This window comes from Arvicola amphibius, chromosome 7, assembly GCF_903992535.2.
Source record: "Arvicola amphibius chromosome 7, mArvAmp1.2, whole genome shotgun sequence".
Classification (NCBI taxonomy): Eukaryota; Metazoa; Chordata; class Mammalia; order Rodentia; family Cricetidae; genus Arvicola; species Arvicola amphibius.
In genome coordinates, this window is record NC_052053.1 from 937839 (window position 1) to 963108 (window position 25270).

The window sequence follows — 25270 nt, forward strand, 5'->3', positions numbered from 1 at the left end:
TTTAAACAAAACCATTTCTCCCTTTAATTTTGTAAATATGAACTGCTAATAATCAAGTAGCAAAATATTTAAACTATCATTTTTGGAAATGTAAACTATACTGTTCAATAGAGGGTGGCCATAATGATCAGCCATCCTTGTTTTTAAATTAAATTATCACTGTGTCTTCATGGATTAGTAAATAATTTCATAAACAATGCAGTTTTCTTGGTGAATAGCTTTGTTCTTTTATCATTGTTATATTCTTTAAAAGGAAAATTTTATGTTTTGATGATTGCATTTATAAAAGAAGAGTAGATATAACTGCTCCAAACAAATTACATCCCTCCTTGAGAATGCAAATTTCTTTGGAAAAATATGTTTGAAAGGAATACTATTCTGCATCACAGTACATGCTCAGAAACCAAATTTCTAGAAAGTGAAAACAAATAGAACATGGAAAAATGGAGGTCACTTACACATCAGTCACCACTACAAAGTGGAGACAGATTCATGAAGACATTAAAAAATATAGATGGCATATATACAAATAAATATAGGGTTTTAACATATGTAATAAACTAAGTAGTGGAACACATTTACAAAAGCCATCTATCAGATATTAAATGGGTCTACAATTTAGTAAAGGGTCTGTTGAAAGGAAATGCTTTGATGAGGTATCAGAAAACTAGGTCACATTGAAAAGGGGCATCTGCTAAAACAGTGGACTTTAACTACGGAGTCCCAGAACCCTAATTTACTATGATGGAGCCTGTTTCATATTTATGGGTAACATTCCCAGGGAGCAACATGCTTTCTGAAATTTGCACTTATCTCATTTACTTAGTACAGAGAGTTCAGGATAAACTTCTCTGCCTCCTTCCAGCATGTTCCAGAGGAAGACTCTGGATAATCTTGGACAGCCCATCATCCTGCCTCCACATTTTCTTGAGTCCTGGGGGTACAGACCAGCACTACCATGCCTATTTTTCTTCTTTTTTTTTTCTTTCCTGTTTCCCCTTTTTAAGGTAGTTTCTAACTGTGTGACTGAAACTAGGCTGGAAACTGGCAAATAATTAATCATCCCCAGCCTCAGCTTTAGCAATACTGCGATTATCAGTGCCAACCACCAGACCTACATTTTCTCTTGATATTAAGAATGTTTTCTAAACTCAAATCATTGATTTTCAGTGATCAGTGATGCATTTTTCTGGACAGCATACTAAATTTTGTTTTAAAGTAAAGACAGAAATGTCTTGTGATACAGGACTTAATACTTCACAGTCTCACAAGTACCTGTAACACAGACACCACTAACATTTGATTCCCTAAATGCCTAGTAAACATTTTTCAAGCTTGAAATGTACAGTATACTAAAAACAGAGCTTAGATTGCTACATTTTAAAATCATTTCTCAAACAAATCCATGAATATTGACCAGATTCTCAAGGATCTCCATAAAATCACCACTATAGGGAAAATCTGTCATTCCCCACTTCATATGATCAAATTCAAATAATATATAGAAGACACCATCTTATTCAACTTCTAGCTGTCAAATTTTTCTTTCAATCTCCATCTTTTGCACATTGGCCTACCCATTGTTATCTCATTACAAAAAAGCCCATAAAAATTACTAAGTGTATTTTATATTCTTTAAATTTTCCTTTTTGGTCCAACCTCTAGACTTTTTCCAAACCAAACAATTTATAATTATCACAACAGTGAAAAATAAAAAAATCTGTGGCTCAAATCAAGTAATCAAAATATTTCTTTCCCTAAAATTTCTCCATGATTCACAAATGAGAATAACAAGTAGGAAGTCCATTTTGAAATATAACTCTCTACCCAGAGCATCATATCTAATGACAATTTAGAAAATGCTTCCTTAACTTCTTATGCAATTCATTCCTTCCCCCAAACAGATGAATTCACAGCTTTTACATGGCTCCTAGAAATATATCACAAGTCACTGAGTTCATTCTAGTGGGTGTTTCAGACCGCCCAGAACTGCAGGTTCCACTTTTCTTTGTCTTCCTGGTCATCTACACTCTGACAGCAGCAGGAAACCTGGGCATCATCACCCTCACCACTGTGGACTCACGACTTCAAACTCCCATGTACTTCTTCCTCAGACACCTGGCTGTCATCAACCTTGGCAACTCCACCGTCATTGCTCCTAAAATGCTGGTCAACTTCTTAGTCAGTAAGAAAACCACCTTGTACTATGAATGTGCCATCCAGCTGGGAGGATTCCTGGTTTTCATTGTAGCAGAGATCTTCATGCTGGCTGTGATGGCCTATGACCGCTATGTGGCCATCTGCAACCCCCTGCTCTACATGGTGGTGGTGTCTCGGCACGTATGCCTTCTGCTGGTCTCCCTCACATACGTCTATGGCTTTTGCACGGCCATTGTTGTTTCATCTTGTGTGTTTTCTGTATCTTATTGCTCCTCCAATGAGATCAACCACTTTTACTGTGACAACGTCCCTCTGTTGGCACTGTCCTGTTCTGACACCTACCTCCCAGAAACTGTAGTCTTTATATCTGCAGCGACAAACCTATTTTTCTCCATGAGTATAGTGCTAGTGTCTTATTTCAACATCGTGTTATCTATCCTAAGGATCCGTTCAGCAGAAGGACGGAGAAAGGCCTTTTCCACCTGTGCTTCACATATGGTGGCTGTCACAGTTTTCTATGGAACACTGCTGTTCATGTATTTGCAGCCTCAAACTAATCACTCACTAGATACAGATAAGATGGCCTCTGTCTTTTATACACTGATCATCCCAATGCTGAACCCCATGATCTACAGCCTGCGGAACAAGGATGTGAAGGCTGCACTAAAGAGATTTGTAACAAATCCGTGTAATTCTTTCCAATCGATGGAACTTTAAAACACCTTTGGTTAATAAAGACATGGATATGATCACTCACCATTTTGAAATAAAAACCTATATGGCTGACTTACTGGTTTGAAGTCAATCCTGGGCAACAAAAGCCAAGGAGAAAAGCAGAACTCAAATACAAAATAAGTAAATTTTTCTGGTTATAATAGTAACCTACACACATACATGTGAATAACTGCCAACCGGCATCTGGTAACTAATTTGGAAGAAATGTATCCAAGAACATAAAGATATGGGTCTTTTATTCTTTTTATTCATTTTTTGAAATCTTCCATGGCATTAAATTTACTCTTATTCTCTCTAACAGCTCTTATTTGATGTCTTGCACTCTATCTTCCCCTTCCAATTAATTAATGTTTATAATCCACTGAATATTTTGAATTTTATGTTAACTAACTTGAACGTTGAAGATCAAGTGGGAAAATAAAGGAGAAAGGGGAAGGGAATATATAATTAAAGAAAGAAGAAGGGGAAAAGGAAATAAGGAAAGTAAAGATGGGGAGAAGCAAGGAGAAAGAGAAAATATGGGAGAATTAATGATTGTGAGGTCAAAGGATCAAAATAGTACAGGAGGACCCCCCACTGTATTTTCAACAAAAAAAGCCAAAGCAATCTCAGTTGAATTTTAAATATATAGATTTCCATGAAAGCATTTTCTTACCTACAAGATAAGATTGCACACTATGTTTAAAACATTTACATAGTTTATAGGTAAAGAGAAACAATTTTTCCAAACAGGAGAATATGCTGATTTGTATCTATACTCTGCCCTTAGGGAATGGACGGATATGTCATTTTATGTACTTTATTTTGATGGTTTCCTTCCAAACAGTGCAATATGCAAAGTAAAGTTGTCACATGACAATGAAGAAAAATGACAAGAGCTAACTTGGCTAGGGAAGTAGATTAACATGACCAGTGATAAGTCAAGTGTACAAAGGGGCCCTTCATCGCGACGTGAACAAGATAGCAATCGACTGCTTTATTTCTTTACCTACGTCTATGACTTTAATCCAAGTATGAGAAAAACTGAGAAGAGACCGAGCAGAGTAGCAATGCAGAAAATACTGGCCAGCATATTCCCCCAAATGACCATACCATACAGAGAAACTATGACAGCATAGACAACATTAAGGAGGCAGACTAACTACATGTCTATCTTTGGATGGGACATCTGAACCTAGTGGATATAAAACTAAATTCTGAGTAAAATATGTAATTTATGAATGATAATAAAATATCTGATATTCATCAAGCATACTATTTAGACATAATGTGGCATCTCCTATTTCTCCTGTTATCTTGTGGGCTTTTATTTTAAAATAAAATCTAGGGCTGAGGATGTCATTGAGCTGGTGAAGTGTTTATTGATTATTCATGGAGCCCTAGGTTTGGTCCCAGCACAGCTTTGGATGTGAAGCACGGTTCATGAGATGAAACTTGGATTCAGGATGTGTTCTTTTTTGTCATATGAGAGTAAAATGAGGCAGGTAATGCAAAGTCACATAGCACTGCCTACGTGTGTGTACATGACACCCCTCTTACATGTGCGTACACACCCACACAAAATAAAAAGCTTTTACCTTACACATGACTGACGCTTCACGAAAATTTCAGCTCTCCTGTTTGTGACAGCACACATAGGCAAGCCTTGGAGCTGAAGATCTAAAGAGGAAGATCAAAAGTTTCACCAAGCTTTGTATAAGAAAAAAATAAAATCTGTTTATATGTCAAATTTGTGGACATTTATCGACTAGAATAACTCATGAGACCTCAAATTGTAAATAGTATCACTAAAAATGGGATAGTTTTATGTCAGAAATTTAATAACACACAGTTTACATTTCTTAGCTATGTTGATATGTTTTCATTTCTAGATATCATTTTGTGTTTTTTTAATTTTTCTGTGATTTTACTTTTATCTACATAAATAGATTTGGAATTGTAGCAAATACATAGTTAATTAATAGTATCATGGTTTTCTAAAGTTATAAAGTCTCCAAATTACTTAACATAATTACTTAAATTGCTCTAACATGAAGTTTTCACATATATTTCCCCAGTAATAACTCAGAAGGGAATAATTAATTAATAACAGTGTCTCATTGCACTTTAACAAAGCCAGTGGGAGAAGACAAAACTTTTATTTCAAGAGCTTGATAATTAGGATTTAGCAAACCTTATGCACTTAAATCATGCAAATAAAAATGTAAAAATTAAAACACTGTAGAGTAAGTACAGATTCTCCTTGATGTGAATGAACACTGGAGTTCCCTGGAAAATGCTTAAATTAACTTCTCTGTGCTTATACAGGATGCTGGGTTCAGTACCCTGGCAAAGAGGTTTGAGTAAGAATGTCTCCCTCGTCCTGGGCTTTTAAACACTGGTCCCCAGTGAGTGATGTTGTTTGGGGCTGTGCAAGAGGAAGTTAGTTACTGGGACAGGCTGCATTTTGAAAGCCTCTTTATGTTTCCAGTTTGCTCTCTGTGTTTCATGCTTGACTTTGAAGGCATCAGTTTCTAGTTTCTATTTTTCAGCCATCTCGCTGCCGTGATGGAGTCTTACCCCTCCGGAGTCATAAACTCAAAAAACTTGTTTCTTTTTCAAGTTTATTCTGATCATGCTTCTTTCCCCCAGCAGCAGGAAAGTAACTATTACACCTGTGCAGACCACTTTCATGACTCTACCAACCAACGACACGATTGTAAAAACGGACGTCTCCTGATTGATTACTTAGTGCACGAGTCAGATCTACTCCACTCACTGAAATATCATCCTTTGTGCTGAAGTGAATTCTGACAATTTTATCTTTATAGTCTAAAAGCAAACAAAAACATCTATTTCAAAACAAACAACTCTATTAACAAAATAAGAATCCCAACAGATAAGAGACACACCTCGAATTTCATATCTCAAATTCATAGTTTCAAGAAAGATGAAGCAAGCTGGTGCTAAGCATTTTTAAATGGTTATTTTAGAAAAGTTGAACTGTAAATCTTAATTCAGGAACATGTATTAAGATTATGGAATGGGTATAAACTACTGGTAGTGAGAAAAAGGGAGTTAGGTTAAATGATCCCTTATGGCCCTATCTATGATCCTTTCCTTAGAAGCTTTTGAAAATGGAAAGATCATCTTGTTGCATTTCCCCTACTGTTTTGTTTTAAACGAATAAATCCCAAGCCCTACAATTGGCTTGTATTGAAACTCAGAAAACAACTTTTGTAGAAATTTCACAGAAAATAAAATGTGTTAAATTATAAAAACAAGTATAATAATGATTAATTAATATTTTACATTTAGGAAATCATTGCTAATGCTACTGCACAATTACAACAAAATTAATAATAATCAGCTTTTCTCTTTGAGATAAAAATTAACCACGAATGCTGGTTTTGACAACAAAGACCTCTGTGAGGTGCCATGGGTTCAGAAGGCCAGCTGAAGTGAGCAGTTGAGCCATGCATATGTATGAGGAACTTTAAGCAGACAGATCATTGAGTTTAACTGTTTTGGCTTAAGACGACTCTTCACATAGACTTGGAGACAGTAAGACAAAGAGAATGCTGTGGGAGATGAACTGAGATGAGAGCTGTCAAAAGAACATCAACTTTGCCTAGATCTATTCAGAGAAGTGGAGTTCTGACTATGGTCCAAGTCACAGCTTAAATATATTGTTTGTGTTGTCTCAGAGTAGGAGAGACTGGATGTGAGATTCCAGTGACCTCCTGAGGCACCTCATCCAGGGTAATAACAGTGAAGAAAACGAGCCTTTGCAGTCTTCCCTGAATAGCAATTTCCACGTTGACTCGATCTTTGTCTTACACTTTGAACAGCTCCAGACTAACCAACAGTCTACTAATATCTCCAAAAATTTCAAGGGATGTATGTCACTACAGTCCCTGAAAATAACAACTAGAGGAAGCATGACTCAGTGGAAACTGTGTTCCAGAAATCTTTCTGAAATATCCTGTTGAGAAGAGTACTGTCAATTCAGTGGGTAAAACTTCTTCATGACCACTGCACGAACTGAAAGTATTTGTTCCAAAGAAATAAAGAATGCAGATTTACAACTCTCAAAAAAATTAGATGTATGTAGAAGGAATACAGTTACTCCTTTAAAACTAAAATATGCTTAGCAGAGCCCATAACAGATTGGGATGAGGGACTGGTAGAGATTTGGTTTCAGATACAGAGAACCCAACTCTTTCTACCATATGGGGCTATGGTAATTAGTCCCAACTGCACTGGTCACTCTGTGCTTTGTCTCAATGTCCTTGAGATTGTAGAGTAACGTGACAGTGGAAAATTACCCTAACCCCGGACTGACCAGAGCTCTGAGTCTTGGAAATCCCAATCTGAGACTCTGTTTTAAAAACCAAAAAGTGTTTCAGAGTCAAGGCTAATCAATACTTCTGACTGCATTGTACATTTCCAATAGGTCACAGTACATGCTTCTAATATGCTATAAAACCTGTCCCTCAACCCAGTCCTCTGCTGTCCTTATTTCTGCTCAGAAGCAGCCACCTTCCTGAGACTCTCCCTGTTAAGTGTCTTATGTAAGGTTTGTTGCCTGGTGTGACTTTGTGGAATGCTCTGGTTCCCAGTTGCCAAGATGCTGTGGGACCCAGACAAACCCCTCCAGAGATAGCCTGTGTTCATCTGTGCAGCCTTGTTTGCTTTTGTGTATAAAGCATTGTTTGTTTTCCTACTGATTTTGTTTCATTGTCTGATGCTTTGTTGTTGATTCTCTCCTATTTTTCTACTGTAAGTGGCATATAATAAATTCTACTTCTTATTAAGCTTGCTTGGCATAAGAAATCAGTTTATGCAAGACATTCTGATCCCAGATTTCTGTCTTCCATGTCTTCTCATGTACCAGCCTCTCACTTAGGACCCTGGCACTGAAGAACGGCCTGCTTGATCATGTTACTTTCACTTATGATTCCATCATAAGAACCTAAAATAATACTTTGTACGCAGTAAATACTGAAGTATTTCTGAAGTAGTTTAGAACGAAAATAGCCCATAGGATATTGCCCTTTTAAAGATGATTTTTGTCTTTGAAAACATATTTATTTATGTCACTATTTTTTTCTGCTGTGTAGAACTCCATTATGTAAATGTATCACATTTTCCTTATTCTTTCTTTAGTTGAGGGCTTTTAGGTTGTTTCTAGGTTCTGGTTATGACAAACAATGCTGCTATGAACATAACTGTGCACATGTCCTTGTGGTACGATTGAGCATTCTTTGGGTATATACCCAAAACTGATACTACTGGATCTTGAGGAAGGTTGTTTACTAATTTTTTCCTGAGAAATCACTATACTTATATCCAAAGGGGCTGTGCAAGCTTGCACTCCCACTAACAATGCAGGAATGTTCACTTTACCCTACAACCTCTCCAGCATAAGTTGTCCTCAGTGTTTTTGATCTTTACCATCCTTACAGATGTAAGATTGAATCGCAGAGTTGTTTTGATTTACATTTCTCTGATGGCTAAGGATGTTGAGCATTTCCTTAAGTGTCTCAGCCATTTTAGATTCCTCTGTTGAGAGTTCTGTGTTTAGGACTGTATTCCTTTTTTTTTTTTTTTTCAAGACAGGGTTTCTCTGCAGCTTTTTTGGAGCCTGTCCTGGAGCTAGCTCTTGTAGAACAGGCTGGTCTCGAACTCACAGAGATCCGCCTGCCTCTGCCTCCCGAGTACTGGGATTAAAGGCGTGCGCCACCACCGCCCGGCTGTATTCCATTTTTTTATTGGATTGTTTGTTCTTTTGATTGGTTGATAGACACTTGGAATTTCATTCTTTTCTCGTTTTGTGCACCGGGTATTCCATTTTCTAGTATCACTCATTCTCCATATTCTTAAATCCTGCTAATTTTTTCATATCATCTTGCATATTTTTTCATTAATCATTACACCACAGCAGAGTTTCATAAAGAATGAAATTTTGTGTCCAGATCTACTAAACTTTATATTAAACAAACTTCTGGCTTTAAACCTGAAGGTCAAGTAAATACCCAGGGATTTACCAAATGTTCCATGCATAAAGAGTTGTTGACAATAAATTATTCCAATAGTTAGATGTTGTATTCATGCTAAACTCACTCTACTATACTCATATAACATTGCCCAGCCCACATGATATCAAAGAGGCTTCACCCAGTAACTGATGAAAGCACATGTGGAGACCCACAGCCAAACATGGCATGGGACCCCGGGAATCCTGTGTAAGAGGGGAAGGAAGAATTGTGAAAGCCAGAAAAGGCAAGGACACCACAAGAAAACCCATGGACTCTAACCTGGTACTTAGGGCCTCACTAAGACTGAACTGCCAACCAGAGATCTTACATGGGGCTTACCTAGGCCCTCTACACCTGTTACAGGTGTGTAGCTTGATCTTCCTGTAGGATTCTGAACCAAAGGAGTAGGGGTTGTCTCTGACTCTGCTGCCTGCTTTTGGATTCTTTCCTCCTACTGGGTTGCCTCATCCAACTTCAATAGGAGAGGACTTTTACTGGAACTTAATTGCCATGGCTTGCTGATATTCAAGGGAGGCATGCTCTTTTTGAAAGAGAAAGAAAGAGGAGTGAATGTCCAGGGTAGGCAAGGACTGGGGGTAGCAGGAAAGGGCAGGTGGAGGGCAGGGAGGTTAGGGGGTATGAGGGGAGGACTGGGAAGGGAGAAAGGAGGGAAAAGACTGTCATTGGCTGGGGAAATAATTTAAAAGTTAATAATAAAATGATAATATATTAATTATTAGTTTCATAAGTTATAAGTGATTATTTATTGAAATGATATAATGGCAATGAAAATGACATTTTCTACTCCATAAAAAGTTATCAGATCCCTTATAAAAACATGACATTAAATATTATCGATATACTCTTCAGAGACAGGGAGTGCTTTTTGAATATGTCTCCCACAGGAGCATAGACTCTCATTTTTCTGAACACCTCCTTTTCTTATTCTCTGGAGTAGGAGCCTCCGGGACAGAGAAACGAACAAAGTCTTGCAGACAGCTTCTCTTTGCACACATTATGAGGAGACAAAGAAGAACATCCTGTCTGGGTAGGTTGAAAGAAAATCTCTCTGACTTAGAACACTATTGTAGTGTTTCAAGGTGAATCTTAACTACAATATGGCAAAGTGGTTTTGGAATATAACTGGGACTTACTTTGTTAGATAATGTCAGAAGTATGTTCTCTAGTTTGTTTAGCCTTTTTTTATATGGCTACAAGTTATAATAAGAGACAGTATAAGTGTATATGCATCAAATAAATAATCTAGTTTATAAACTACATTCTTAGGGAAAAACCAAGTTCACATTTGATCAGAATATAATCCTTGCACATATTATCTTTTATCCTTTCAGTACCTACAGATTTTTTTTTCTTTTTTCTTTTTCTTTTTTTTTTTTTTTTTTTTGGTTTTTCGAGACAGGGTTTCTCTGCAGCTTTTTTAGAGCCTGTCCTGGATCTACCTACAGATTTTTATAGAAGGTCGATGGAGACATTAGGCAACTGCCACTGATTTGCCCCTAGTTATACCCTGCAAAGAAAAGAATAGACCTTCAAAGTACAGGGAAGAACTATTCAAATATTCTTAGTAGAATTTATTTTCTTTTCTTCCTTTTCTATTATCTAGAAATTGTTAAATTAAGAAACTAATGAAAATGGTGTTGCTAACAAATATAAAGTGTCTAAAGTTGAACATAGGTAAAAAGTGTGGGAAGAAATGAGAGGGTAGGAACTCCAGATGAGAGAAGTCAATGGGGTTAATGGAAAACTATAAAAGTAAGTATTCAGCCTGAGAGGGAAAATCCAGATATATTAGTCTAAAGTATATTTCACTATTGATGATGGTAAATACTGATTCCTCTTTCAATGCCCATGCATTTTGGTAGAGAAGAGAACTGCATAAAAACAAAAGTATAAGGAAATGTAGGAGACAAAGTAAATGTTCCTATTAACAAACAAAAAGGAAACGAATTAACATCTGGATGCATACACTGGATCCGTAGATAGAGTTAGTGTTGGTGAAACTGAATGATATGAGGAATATAAAAATATTCAATAACACAGTATGAAAATATCACATTCTTTTGTAAAAGCAAAGGGTACATGGTATGTATTTTGAGAATTTCATATGAGTACTGTAATTACATACATTGGTATGTATTTTGAGAATTTCAAATATGAGTAATTACCTTTATTGTTATATATTTTGAGAATTTCATATGAGTACTATAATTATATACATTGTCAAGGAAAATGTGAATCACAGAGTGTTTAGATTTGTGGTTATAGAGCAGAGTGAAAGAATTCAGACCTCTTTGCAGACAAGCTGCTTACCCTGTATATTAGCTAAAATCATATGATGCATGTAGGCCAGAGTATATAATTTGAAAATTTGTTTATATCTGAAAGTGTATCGTGAATTTATTGTTAGGTAGTATTTGGATTAAATACAGAACCATATACTAGGACACAAAACAGCTTACAAATTCAGAAAATGAGAATATTACTCATTCAGTTAGAGTTAATTTTCTTACAGCGTCGTGTATCAGTACTTATTTCCTTATTTTTTCACAAAATGAATTCACACTCGGAAGACTAACAAAAAATTTATTTTCATTTTATCTTTATTTCCATCTGCTATCTGTTGCCTGTGGTTTAGAATTGCTTTATTAACATGTAATAGAGATTCAGAAAATGTGTCCCTGGGGCCTTATCCTAAGAGTGTCAATGCACTCTTATTGGAAAGCAGAACTCAATTGGTTATAATCAGTGTTAGGGTCTCAAGATGAGAACTAAATAGTAGTTTATTTAGTAAAAGAAAGAGAAATTGAAGTAATTCCGTTTTTGAAAGTTATTAATTGCTACATGTGCTTGCTGACTGTTATGTAATGATACAAAATATAATCATCTAGGAAGACAGAATATTATTGAGTCACTGGCTTAATAAGATTGACCTGTAGACAAGTTTATATTATTATTAGTTATTATTGTTATCACTATACTCTTTGACGGATGACTGACAAGGGAGGGAGAGACCATCCTGCTATGGGTGGTACCATTTCTAGGCAGGTTGTATTGGATGGCATAACAATGCAGGCTGAATAAGCCAAGAGATGCACACCAATATGCAGACATCCCCCATGGTTTCTTTTCCACTTCCAGACTCTAGGTTCCTCCCCTTATTTTCCATCATGATGAACTGTGATCTGGGCACAAATGATGAAACAAACTCTCTCTTCCCAAGCCGCTTTTAGCTGTGGTATTTTATCACAATAATAGAAACCCTAGCAACGACACAAATTTCTCAATAACATAGACTGCTTTGAAATAATGAGTATATACTCTAATGAGTTGAACAATAGCTGTTACCACATAAAATAATTTGTGGACTCTTAAACAAAGGCTTATTTTACTAATGTATTTTTAGTGCAATTTTAGGAAGAGTAAAACAATTTGTAAGTTTTCATGAGAAAAATTTTATTCTTTAGATATAAAATTAATAGATGAAGGAAGTATAGGGGATAAAATGACAAAATAGTAAAATAAAAAGAATGTGTGATATTATTTAGATATGTAAAATTTCAATCAAGAAATTTAGACAATATTGATAAGGGAAACAAAGATTTTAAGCTTCAACTGTCACAGGAAAACAATAAGTTCACAGCACATCTCAAACATTCTTTTTAGAATGGACTCTTCCACTCATCAGTCTTTAAATAAATTGATGGATTTAGAATAAAAGAAAATATTCTTTGTATCTTAATATCTCTTCTATTTTTCCATTTTGGTGCCTGATGACTTTATACTTTTTGTTTTGTTTTGTATTTTTAGGATAGGATTTCTCTGTGTCTCACTCTTTAGAACAGCTTGGCCTTGAACTCAGAGATCCTCCTGTCTCCACCTTCTGAGTGCTGGGATTAAATTCATGGACCACCATATATAATAAGTTGTATTAATTCTCTCCCTATCCCTACCCTTCTATATTCCCTATTCCACTGCCACCCTTCTTTACAACATGTACCCTTTTCCATTCATGTCTTCTTTTTGTGTGTGGTCAATTGAGAAAAATTAGAGTTACTTGTGTGAGATTGGGTAGGAAGTTATTTCAGGAAAGGGAATTTATCTCTGGCAATACTACTGAAGAAAATGAAACCCCCTCCAGTAACATGAATCAATTGCTCATAATTCTTTCTATTACCTGCCCAATATTCAGCATTGCAGTACTATGACAATTCCTGCATTAGTAGAGCAACAATGACAAAATGTCTTTTTAGAAGATCAATAAAGTACAAAGTATCTCTTGAGTTATGTAAAGTGGAAATGTACCATTTGGATTTTTCTCTACTCCTACAGGTGTTCTGAAGACTCATGGCTCAGAAAAACTGCACCCAAGTCACACAATTCATTCTTGTGGGCCTCACAAATCACCAGGAGTTGAACACGCCCCTCTTTGTGGTATTCTTATCCATCTATCTTTTCACAGCCATAGGCAACCTGGGGCTGATCCTGGTCATTAGAACAGATGCAAGACTGAACACGCCCATGTACTTCTTCCTCAGCAACTTGGCTTTTGTTGATTTCTGCTACTCCTCTGTCATTACACCCAAGATGCTCGGCAATTTCCTGTATAGCAAAAATTTCATATCCTTCAATGCATGTGCTGCCCAGTTAGGCTGCTTTCTCACGTTCATGGTATCTGAGTGCTTGTTATTGGCTTCCATGGCATATGATAGATACGCAGCCATTTGTAATCCTCTACTGTATATGGTCACAATGTCCCCCAGAATCTGCATCCAGCTTGTAGTTGTGCCCTATACCTATAGCTTCCTGATGGCATTGATTCACACTCTTCTCACCTTTCGCCTGTGCTATTGCCATTCCAATATCATCAATCACTTCTACTGTGATGACATGCCCCTTCTCAGGCTTGCTTGCTCAGACACTCAGTACAAACAGTTGTCTATTTTGGCCTGTGCTGGAATCACATTCATTTCTTCTGTTCTGATTGTTTCTGTTTCCTACATGTTCATTATCTCTGCCATTCTTAGGATGCGTTCAGCTGCAGGAAGACGCAAAGCTTTTTCTACCTGCAGCTCCCATATGATGGCCGTGAGCATCTTCTACGGAACTCTTATCTTTATGTACTTACAGCCAAGTTCTGACCACTCCCTTGATACAGATAAGATGGCCTCTGTCTTCTACACAGTGATCATCCCCATGCTAAACCCCTTGATCTACAGCCTTAGGAACAAGGATGTGAAAGATGCCCTGAAGAAAGTCATAGACAGTAGAAACCAGACTTCGGTGTTTAAAGAGCTAAGAAAATAATTTCAATACACAAACATAGATTTTCCTTCTTGGTCCCCCCCCAATATTAGTAAAATGAGTTTAATATCTTAAAATTAATTGGTGTTCAACAGAAATATTATTAAATCAAACATTTCTGTATCCTTTTGCTTTTTATTATTTTTTATTTTATTGAATTAGATTACTTTTCATATAATATATTCTAATTACAGTTTCTCTTCTCTCAAATTCTCCCAGTTCTTCTTCACCTATCCTTCAATGTGAATCCACCTGCTTTCTGTCCCTCATTTTTAAAAAAACAGACAATTAAGGGATAATAATAAAATCTAATAATGTAAAACAAAAACAAACCAATTGGACTAGGACAAACAAGCAAACCCAAGGAAAAGAGCCCAAGAAAATGCACAAGAAACATTGTCAGATGCAGAGACTCACTTATTCCTGTATGCTCAGAAATCCCATAAAAATGCAAAACCAGAAGCTGTAATAAACCTGTGGTGTAATGGAAAAGAATTATTTAAAAAAATAAACTAAATTAAAAGTAAAAATAAAAATAATGTCTCTATCAAACTCTTTCATTCAGGACACAGGACATCCCAAAAAGGAGGAGGCAGGAAGTCTGTAATATCCAGATGAGATGGAGAATACCAAGTAAACAATTCTTTCTTGACACGAGAGCTGGCTCACATAATCAACTCACAGACACTGAAGCACTGTGCATAGGGCCTGTGTGGATGTGCACCAGATAGGGTCCTAGAGCTAGAAGAAAAAGTGAACACATGTCAACATCCCTAATCCTAAACTATTTCCAAATGATAACCACTTGCAAATGATAAATTAGTTTTCTCCAAGGGAGTCTCACTGGGAAAACAAACCACTTATAAGGACAGACCACATTCCCAGACATAGATGGCCAACAGAAAATGAGATCAGTGGTGTTTTGGAGTTCGTCTCGTAGGACATGGAAAAATTTAAGAACGTTACAAGATTAAGAGCTGGTTAGGACACTGGGTTCAAGTAAAAACCAAAAATGTTCCAAGACGTTCCTAGCAGCTATGGAGAAGTGGTCCATACCCTGTGTTATGCAAGACCAACTCCCTTGACCCTTAATGACCCCAGCTTGTGGTTTTTGCCTATATGTCAGCCCTAAATGAGGAAGGGGAGCTCTCCCTACTACACTGTGCCATATGTAATAGATGAGCTCCCAGTCTGTCTGGAGAATAAACCTTGCTTTTTCATTCTGGACTTGACTGGATTCTGGTGGTCTCTCTGTGGGTCTCAACTTGGGCACAACACTCTTATCTGAACTTTTTAAATTTTTCAAATGTATTCTGTGTCCTTTCTTCATCACTTTTTTCCCCTGACTTTAAAATAATGACTCCAAGCCGGGCGGTGGTGGCGCACGCCTTTAATCCCAGCACTCGGGAGGCAGAGGCAGGCGGATCTCTGTGAGTTCGAGGCCAGCCTGGTCTACAAGAGCTAGTTCCAGGACAGGCTCTAAAAAAGCTACAGAGAAACCCTGTCTCGAAAAACCAAAAAAAAAAATAAATAAATAAAATAAAATAATGACTCCAGTTCCCTCCTGCAGGTAGTTTTCAGGGAAACATACTCTACCTTTTTGCTTCCAAAATGTTTCTTAGGATAAGCTGTGTCTCTGGCAGACAACCAATAAATTAATCTTTCTTTCTTCCTTGTCTTCTACCTTAAGTTCTTCTACTACCTTTTCCACGATGATCCCTGAGCCTTAGTGGTATTATCATAAATGGTCGTCTTGGCACTCAGTCTTCCCTAGTCTCAGCATCCCTAGAAATGATGTGTCACTGCATTTGCTGCCATGAAAATTTTTGCACTGAAGACTGCTTGTCTTTCTTAGAGATGCTTTTATCCTGTTAAGACTTCAATAAAAACACCATAAACTTGTAGGTTAAATAATAAAAGTAGTTTTTCTCACTATTCTGGATCCAGAGGTCCAACAAAGATCAAAGTTCTGTCGGATTCAATTAGTAGTAGCTAAGGCTCTCTTTCTGACATTCTCGATAATTACAGACACTCTGTGGGTTCAATAACCTCATCTTTATACATCTTTACAAGTGGAAGAAAAAAGGTAGTAGGGGAGTGGGGGCGATAAAGGTAGACAGATTGATTAGACATACATTCTCTGGTCTGTCTTTTCTCAGAAGGCACTCATGTCGTCACAGAGCCGCCACCTCGATGACGTCTTCTAACGCTAATGGCATCTCACAGGTACCATCTTAAAAGACTATTTTTTAGGGGTTTAAGGTTCAACACACGATCTTTGAGAGAAAAAAAAATCAGTTCTTTGGAGGATCATTGTCCCTAATACATTAAAATCATATTCTTTCCATGGTGTCTCCAAGAGTAGGCCAATGAAACCGTCAAAAAGACTATCAGGGAGCCTGAATGGGTGCTGCGCACTGCGCCCCCATCTGCGCACTATGTGCTACAATACAGTTCGCGGGCTTCTGGCAAGGGGCTGGAGGTTGAAACACACAAACACACACAGAGACAGAAAGAGCCACGGACCTCTAATCACTGGTAAGAAACCCTTTATTCAATAGCACCATGGAGGCTTATATACCCAACAGTCAAGTGGGCCAACAGGTGAAAACCTTACCCTCTGATCCTCAAGGCAAGGCACAGCTTTTAGTAACTCTAATCAGAAGGCTCTAGCAGGGAAGAGCGGCTGAAGGCCAGGACTCCAAATGGTCCCTACAAATGGGACCAACCTAGTCCCTCCGCATGTGTGTAACAACCATGTAGCTTGGTCTTGTAGTAAGGCATCTAACAGTAAGAACAGGACCTTTCCCTGGCACTTAGGCTATTTTTGGTAACCTGTTAGCCATACTAGATTACCTGGCCCTGCTTCAAGATAAGGGGATGAGCTTGGAACTGCCTCAACTTGATATGTCATGCTTTGTGCAAACCCATGGGAGGCCTGTCTCTTTCTGAATGGAGATGGAGGAGGAGTGGGTAGGGAAACAGATAGATGGCAAAGGGGAGGGAACAAAAGGAAAGGACGGAGAGGACTCTGGCTGCTTTGTAAAATAAATGAAAACCGTTATTAAAATAAAAAACAATGATGTGTTTTAGATCATATAGTTTAGTGACTAAATCAATATCAGAAACCAAAAGCCTAGAAGAAGAAACACATATTTATTGAGTATTTCAAAACAGCAAATAAACACAGCATTATGTTTTATGGTCCTCTAAAGTAGATTTTTGCAACTTAGTTCTTCCAAATATACACAAATTTTAAGAATTCTCACATGGCAGTTCTTTTGTAGTTGTTGTTCTACATAACTATTTTATTGTGTTTTACTTTATATGCAATGTTTCTTTTTTTTAACTATTACCGATTCTTTCTGGATTCCACCTCATGCATTCCAATCTCACGTATCTCCCCGTCACCTCGCATCTGCCTACTGCTCTTGCAACCTCCCCCAAAATCGAAACCAAATGTAAAAGAAAAACTTATAACCAAGCAGAAATAATATAAAGAATGAAAATCAGAAAAAAATGACAGTTTCCAAGACAGCATATTAGGGCAAAGATATGAAAAAGCAGAGTTTAAGATCTGTGGTTAAATTATATTAATTATCTCTCACCTGCTTTGGGGTATCTATGCCCCAAAGACATAGGCTATAATTTTTCTTGACTAATTCTTCTTACATCATTCTTCTAAGTAGATCCTTTGGGATAGTTTCACTGATAAAAGTCCATAGTTTGTTGCTGTTTAAGCATTACATGCAGAAGAATAGAACTCAGGTTTTCCAAGTAAGTTCAACAAACAGGTTTTGACAATAGTGACAAATAAGTATTTTAAAATTTAAGACCATAAAGATCTTTAGACTAAAAATTTTTAGGTAACATTTTCTGAAATAAACCAAAATAGTTTATTCTTGTATTATTTTAATTTACTTTAGTATACTTCATAGTATATAGAATATATAATTAGATTGTGGTGGGAAGCATTTGAAAAGGCTAAAATCCATTACGTTATTTTGAAAAGACTAGACACCTAAAGGAAAGATTCTAATCTATGTCAAAACCTCACTTCTGTCTTTTGATAGCTATTTTACATTAGAAGGGTAATTGTTGATTAGGCAACCAGTACCTATGCCTAGATTTAAAACTCCACTATAATTTTTTCTTTGATAAAATAGCACGAGTAATTTTCAACCTAGAAGGAACTTTCACATCTATGCTTTAGGAGGAGCTTACCTCTATTTCATATTTCAGTAGCTAAGCCAAGCATTCCAAATAAGAGACAAGATCACCAGTGCATGGATGGCACGGCCCTAATTTAACCGCTAACCACTAATTTTAATGCTGTTATCATTATGATAAAAAAAAATACATCAGACATGCCAATGCAGACAAAGGAAAGTCACCAAGGCCTCGGTCCACAAAAAAAAATTAATAAATAAAAAGTACAGAAGCCTAAATAATTTTGAGAGTGGGAGACATAGTCTTCCCGGGAAATGTTACACAAATTGGTTTTCCAATACTAAATAGTCAGCCATGAAAATATATGTATAATATGTATAAATCACGTTATGCAAACTAAGGAGGTTGTTTTGTGTATCTTGAAATATAAATGTATAATTATATGTATATAAAACAGTAATTAATAAAAAGAGAGGCCATGAACTTGAACAAGAGCAAGCAGAGTTATATAGGAGGCATTAGAAGGACAAAATGGAAATGGGAAATGGCATAATATTATAATTCTAAAAACATGCTAAGTAATTCAAAAAATGAGCTATCTATTTTGTGACAGACTTAGAGTATCAAGAACATCCACTGTTGTAGACAGGATTAGAGATTTGTCTAACTTATGTGCATTTTATGAGAAAGTACTTAACATTTGTGTTGTATAAATGCTAGGAAAAGACAGGTCATTTGTAACACTTTCTCTGAGGAGGATAGAGTTTCTCATGACTTTAATTTAGTATTAAAAGATGCATGATGGTCAAGCAAATGCATACACAATTTTGTAAGTATATACACATACATTTTTTTTTTTTTTTCACAGGACGGTAAGTTCAAACCAGTTGATGGAAGTTCTGGGTATAAGGAAACATGACACACTATTTCAGAAAAGCAGTAAAATAAATTATCCCAAGAAACCAGATAATGGTTATAGGGAAGCCATGCATGTTTGTGCTCCTACAGTTGATAGCAAGAATGACAGACCATGGGTGGAAAAATGAGAAGAGCTAAACATACCCAATGAAACCCTATGAGAAGGTGAATACGCTGTGCTTTTCTTGAAACATTTTTAGCAAAGAAAAACAAGAATCAGTAATCTTTAAAGATTTAGACAGTCACATCTCTATATATGAGGTATAACTTTGAATATTTTCACATTCTGTGGCAGTTTTTTGTTTTTTTCTTTGTTTTTGTTTTTGTTTTGTTTTGTTTTCTCTTTTTTGGTTTTTCAAAACAGGGTTTCTCTGTGTAGCTTTGGCTGTCCTGGAACTCACCTTGTAGACCAGGCTGGCCTCAAAACAACAGAGATCCGCCTGCCTCTGCCTCCTGAGTGCTGGGATTAAAGGCATGCACCACCATTGCCCAGATTTTAAGACATTTGCAACACTTAATCACAGTTAAAAATAAACCTAATGTCACCATCAAGAATATTTACAAGCTAAAGCATAATTTTTTATTTAAAAATGTTTTCTTAAATTGAAGACTGATAACCATTTCTTTGTTGTGGGAACTCCTACTGGCCTATTTGGGTGTGGTCTGAGATACTATAAGCACAGACCAAAAGCATGCATGACCTCTTTTTTAATTTAATTTGGTTCCTAGCTTCCAGCACCCAGAGAAGATGCAATATGACAAAATAACTTTACATAGATGAATAAACATTTGAAACAGAAATGGTAGCGTATTCAATTTCAGACATAAATACAGACAATTTTACATATGAATCAATATACAAAAGTCTATACCCATATGAACTGCCTATAACAACATTTCACAGATACGTTAATCTACCTGTTACCATACCCCATCATATCAAAGCAAAAACATATGAGTGAAAATTTCTTTGCTTTGTATTTTTATTCATGCATTTAAAAATGTATATGTCTGTGTTTAAACATAATATAGAATGAAGTGTTTGTGTCTGTATATGAGATATGCGTGTGCACATGTCTGTGAATACACATATGCATACAATTATGAAGGCAAGAGACCTCAACTTTAACTTCTTTTTCACCTTATTTAAAGATAGATTTCTCAAAAGCTATAGAGCTCTCAAACTGAGCCACACTGGCAGTCAGTCCAATGAGCTTCACATATATTCCTGTGTCTGTGCACCTACTACCTGGATTACAAATGTGTGCTGCCATTATGAGTGGATCTGATTTGGATGTTTGGGGTCTGAATTCAAACTTGTTCACTTCTTTGGCCAGCAAGTACTTTAGGCATCGAGACATCTCAAGAAATCCTACAATGCAATTATTTTGTATAAAATAAATTGAAATTGAAAATAATTGCATAATATGTAGTACCTGTCCTAAAAACATCTCAAATAAAAACGAAGAAATAATTACATCATCTGAAATCATTCTGAGATACATAAATACATTAGTCAGGAAGAAAATTGTTGCCAGGCAGTGGTGGATGTTTACTCCTTTAATCCCAGCACACAGGAGGCAGATGCAGGCGGATCTCTGTGAGTTCGAGGCCAGACTGGTTTACAGGAGCTAGTTCCAGGACAGATTCCAAAGGTACAGAGAGAAACCCTGTCTCTAAAGACCAAAAACGTTTTTTAAAAAAGCAAAAGAAAGTAAAGAAAAGAAAATGTGTTACATTTGTTTATGCTGTGGAACATTTGTTTTGTTTTGTTTTGTTTTTTTCTCATGGTTTATTTTTTTTTATATTTAAAAATTTCCATCTCCTTCCCTCCTCCTCCCCCCTCCCTCCGCTCCTCCTCCCCCTTCCCTCCCCTCCTTCCCCCCCTTCCCTCCCCTTCCCTCCACCCATACCTCCCCTCCCTCCCTCTCAAGGCCAAGGAGCCATCAGGGTTCCCCACTCTATGCTAAGACCAAGGTCCTCCCAACTCCCCCCAGGTCCAGGAAGGTATCGACCAAGCTGAGAAGGCTCCCACAGAGCCCGTCCATGCAGAAGAATCAGAGCCCAGCGCCATTGTCCTTTGCTTCTCAGTCAGCCCCCGCTGTTGGCCACATTCAGAGAGACGGGTTTGGTCGCATGATCCATCAGTCCCATTCCAACTGGAGTTGGTGATCTCCCTTTAGTTCTGTCCCACCGTCTCCATGAGTGAACGCACCCCTCACGTTCCTGACTTTCTCCCTCATGTTCTCGCTCCTTCTGCTCCTCATCAGGACCTTGGGAGCTAGTTCGAATGGCCAAAAGACACTTAGGAACATTTGTTTTAATGATGCGACAATATGTTACTTTTTTATATTGCGTTTCATTCACTGTGAATCGACATTCCTTCGTCTGTCTAAAATACCTGAGTGGTTAATAAAGAGCTGAACAGTCAATAGCAAGGTGGAAGAAAGGGTAGATGGGCCTGACAGGCAGAGGGAGTAAAAAGAAGACAGAGGATACCAGGGACCAGCCACCCAGCTACACAGCAAACCACTGAGTAAGTAAAGAAAAGATATACAGAACTAGAGAAAGGTAAAAAGCCCAGAGGCAAAGGTTGATAGGATAAATTAAGAAACGCTGTCAAGAAACAAGTCAAGCTAAGGCCAAGCATTCATATGTAAGAATAATCCTCTGGGTATTTATTAGCCAGCTAGATAGCAGGCCCCCAAAGACCAAAGAATAAAAGCATTAAAAAAAAAATAAACAACTACATAAACTCAGGAACTCCAAGTTGTTGTTTGTATGATGTTTTATCAAATGAGGTGTCTTTAAAGTCTTTCATTTTGCTGAAATTTTACTTTAATTTTTCATAGAAAAGGAAATACATGAAACTAGAGATTTGGCAGCAAGAATAATTGCATATGTTATGACCTTGTGCATAGGTAAAATTTAAAAATGACAGGCAAATACACAAAGGCACTGCACTTAAAGTACAATACTAATGAAATAATGATGATATAATTTGTAGGGGTGTGTGCATGTGTGTATGTGTGTGTGTATATTTGTGTATGTCAACCACAAAGAAAGTGACATGATCTAAGTAAATTGACATAAATCAGTTGGAAAGCAATAGCACTTTTAAAATTGAAGTTATGTTTAAAATATGTATAAATGAAATTGTGTCTTGAATATGAAGATTACTTTATAACTGTATGTCACACACACAAAAAAAAAAAAAAATAGGAGAAACATTTTAGACCTGCGGTGATGGGAGTTACTGGTGCAGACGCCTTAAATGAATCACAGCTTCTGCTCTTACCATATCTTTTTCTTCCTTTCTGTGTATCTTTCTTATTTGTCTTGTTTGTTTGTTTGTTTTCTTTCTGTTGCTTATTGTTCTTGTTTTTTTGACACAGGGTGTGAGTTAGCCCAGTTTAGCCTTTTTATATGTAAATGAGGGTGAATGAATTTGTGATTCCTGCTGCCTTCACTTCTCAAATTCTGAGATTACAGGAGGCATTGCCACACTTAGATCCTTCCTTCTGATTAGCATTATCTCCCACTTGTACATCATCTGTATCCTCCTTAGGATGTGTTTTTCTGAGGATAGATATGCGGTCATAATGAGGATATAATCATGAAGTGCTCTGGACATTGTTAGGAAGCGCATTTTTTTAAATTCTAGCTGTCTAGTTACACTTCACACACTGAACCTTTTTCGAGAATCTTCTCTTTTGTTTGTAAAATGGATATTTAAAAAAATGTTAGAATTAAAAAGTAAGAGAAGCAAATATGCTAAAAAGCACACCATTGTGTCTGTCATCATGCTACCCATATGCATTTCTAAGATAATCACTAACATTTGTAAGGGACAGGAACCCATAGGAAAAGGATCCTAAATAGTAAGGTATCAAGTGGGATGATCCAGTATTGAGAGACAAAGAAGACACAACAAGGGCCACGACTCTTGCATAAGCTAATGACTTATTCCAAGCAAGTTTATTAAAAAGCACAGCACCTGTTTACTATCTGCAGAGGGAGGAATGGGCCAAGATCAGCAGAGGGCTAACTTAGATAAGTTGTCAAAGAGAACAGAGGATACTTCATACACAATCACCTTAGGACTCTTAACCACAACCCAAGGGAAAGAATCAATTTCCCAGAGAGTACAGTCCTTAGTCCTTCCAGGAAGTGACTCAAAGCCTAAGCTAGGCTTGCCAAGTCTGTTTTTGGACAATCAACTAAAGCTCCCTTTGTCCTTTTGAGAAAACATAGAGTCAATCTGACTCCCAACATGTAATAAACTATGATGATTTCTGTAGAGTATATACAAGCTATACAGGTAAAGAAGAGAATTTTGTGTGTTTTTTATGGGAGAAACATGTAGTTTATTTTATATAGAAATGGTGGTTCCATTAGAATATATTCATTTTTTATTTTATCCCTGTCAACATTTTCTGATAAATATTTGTTTTACATATTCAAAAAATTAATGTTGAGTTTTAAATAATAAGTAGCAACTTCAGGAAAAGATTGAACTAGTAGACTGGCTATTATCTTATTTTCAATTTAGACTGAGAGAAATGCCTCTAAGAAAATATCTCCTCATAATCATCTTTTGCTCTGACTCCAAAGAGCTTAATAATTGTCCAATTCAGCTATTACTCTCATGTTAACAATACAATAGTGTTTCACTACATTAAGCAAAAATATTCTTGTCAAAATGTTGATCACCTTTTTCTATTGATTTGCACACAGGTTTTGTGAAGACTCATGACTCAGATAAACTGCACCCAGGTGACAGAGTTCGTTCTTGTGGGTCTCACAGATCGCCAGGAGCTAAAGATGCCCCTCTTTGTGGTATTCTTATCCATCTATCTTTTCACAACAGTTGGCAACCTGGGTTTGATTCTGGTCATTAAAATAGATGCAAGACTCAACACACCCATGTACTTCTTCCTCAGCAACTTGGCTTTTGTTGATTTCTGCTACTCCTCTGTCATTACACCCAAGATGCTTGGGAATTTCTTGTATCAAAAAAACGTGATATCCTTCAATGCATGTGCTGCCCAGTTAGGCTGTTTCCTAGCCTTTATGACAGCTGAGTGTTTGCTATTGGCTTCCATGGCCTATGACAGGTATGTGGCCATTTGTAACCCTCTACTCTATATGGTCCTGATGTCTCCAGGGATTTGCTTTCACCTTGTAGCTGCACCCTATTGCTACAGCTTCCTGGTAGCTCTGTTTCACGCCATCCTTACCTTTCGCCTCTGCTACTGCCACTCCAATACCATCAATCACTTCTACTGTGATGACATGCCTCTTCTCAGGCTTACTTGCTCAGACACTCACTCTAAACAGCTATGGATCTTTGCCTGTGCTGGCATCATGTTCATATCCTCTCTTCTCATTGTATTTATTTCCTATACATTCATTATTTCTGCCATCCTGAGGATGCGCTCAGCCGAGGGAAGACGCAAGGCTTTCTCCACATGTGGTTCCCACATGTTGGCAGTAACCATTTTCTATGGAACCCTCATATTTATGTACTTGCAGCCCAGTTCTAACCATTCTCTAGACACAGACAAAATGGCTTCTGTCTTCTATACAGTGATCATCCCTATGTTGAATCCCTTGATCTACAGCTTAAGGAATAAGGAAGTGAAGGATGCCATCAAGAAATTAATTATCTTTAGGAACCAAAGCCTTATGTCATGAAATTAAGAAAATTACTTGAATAAATAATAATGGTCTATGTGTGTTCCATCTTTTTCCAATAAAATACTATTAACATGTCTCCTTTTTCAATATATTATATGAATATATAGAAAATGTCTTTCCTATATAGGGAAATTTTCAACACAGAATGTAATTTCATATATAAAACAAGATGCAATAATTTGAAAGCCATTCTTTTATTTCTGAAATGGGAAATGTACAACAAAAATTATATGGTGATAAGAATT

General features: G+C 36.9%; 3 protein-coding genes across 3 annotated transcripts; all 3 read left to right on the forward strand.

The window, feature by feature from the left end:
* The first annotated feature begins 1923 nt into the window (after nucleotides 1–1923).
* Nucleotides 1924–2877, forward strand: LOC119818803 (olfactory receptor 8J3). The gene has a single exon (XM_038336578.1). The coding sequence runs from the start codon at nucleotides 1924–1926 to the stop codon at nucleotides 2875–2877; it is 954 nt and encodes a 317-aa protein (XP_038192506.1).
* A 10403-nt stretch (nucleotides 2878–13280) lies between these two features.
* On the forward strand, nucleotides 13281–14240 carry LOC119819236 (olfactory receptor 8U8-like). Its single transcript, XM_038337326.1, has one exon. The coding sequence runs from the start codon at nucleotides 13281–13283 to the stop codon at nucleotides 14238–14240; it is 960 nt and encodes a 319-aa protein (XP_038193254.1).
* A 9837-nt stretch (nucleotides 14241–24077) lies between these two features.
* LOC119819172 (olfactory receptor 1044) lies at nucleotides 24078–25022 on the forward strand. Its single transcript, XM_038337232.1, has one exon. The coding sequence runs from the start codon at nucleotides 24078–24080 to the stop codon at nucleotides 25020–25022; it is 945 nt and encodes a 314-aa protein (XP_038193160.1).
* Nucleotides 25023–25270: the final 248 nt, after the last annotated feature.

What these genes read in the sequence shown, in the direction of transcription:
- LOC119818803 (XM_038336578.1), top strand. Translation starts at nt 1,924, where the DNA reads ATGGCTCCTAGAAATATATCACAAGTCACTGAGTTCATTCTAGTGGGT.
- LOC119819236 (XM_038337326.1), top strand. Translation starts at nt 13,281, where the DNA reads ATGGCTCAGAAAAACTGCACCCAAGTCACACAATTCATTCTTGTGGGC.
- LOC119819172 (XM_038337232.1), top strand. Translation starts at nt 24,078, where the DNA reads ATGACTCAGATAAACTGCACCCAGGTGACAGAGTTCGTTCTTGTGGGT.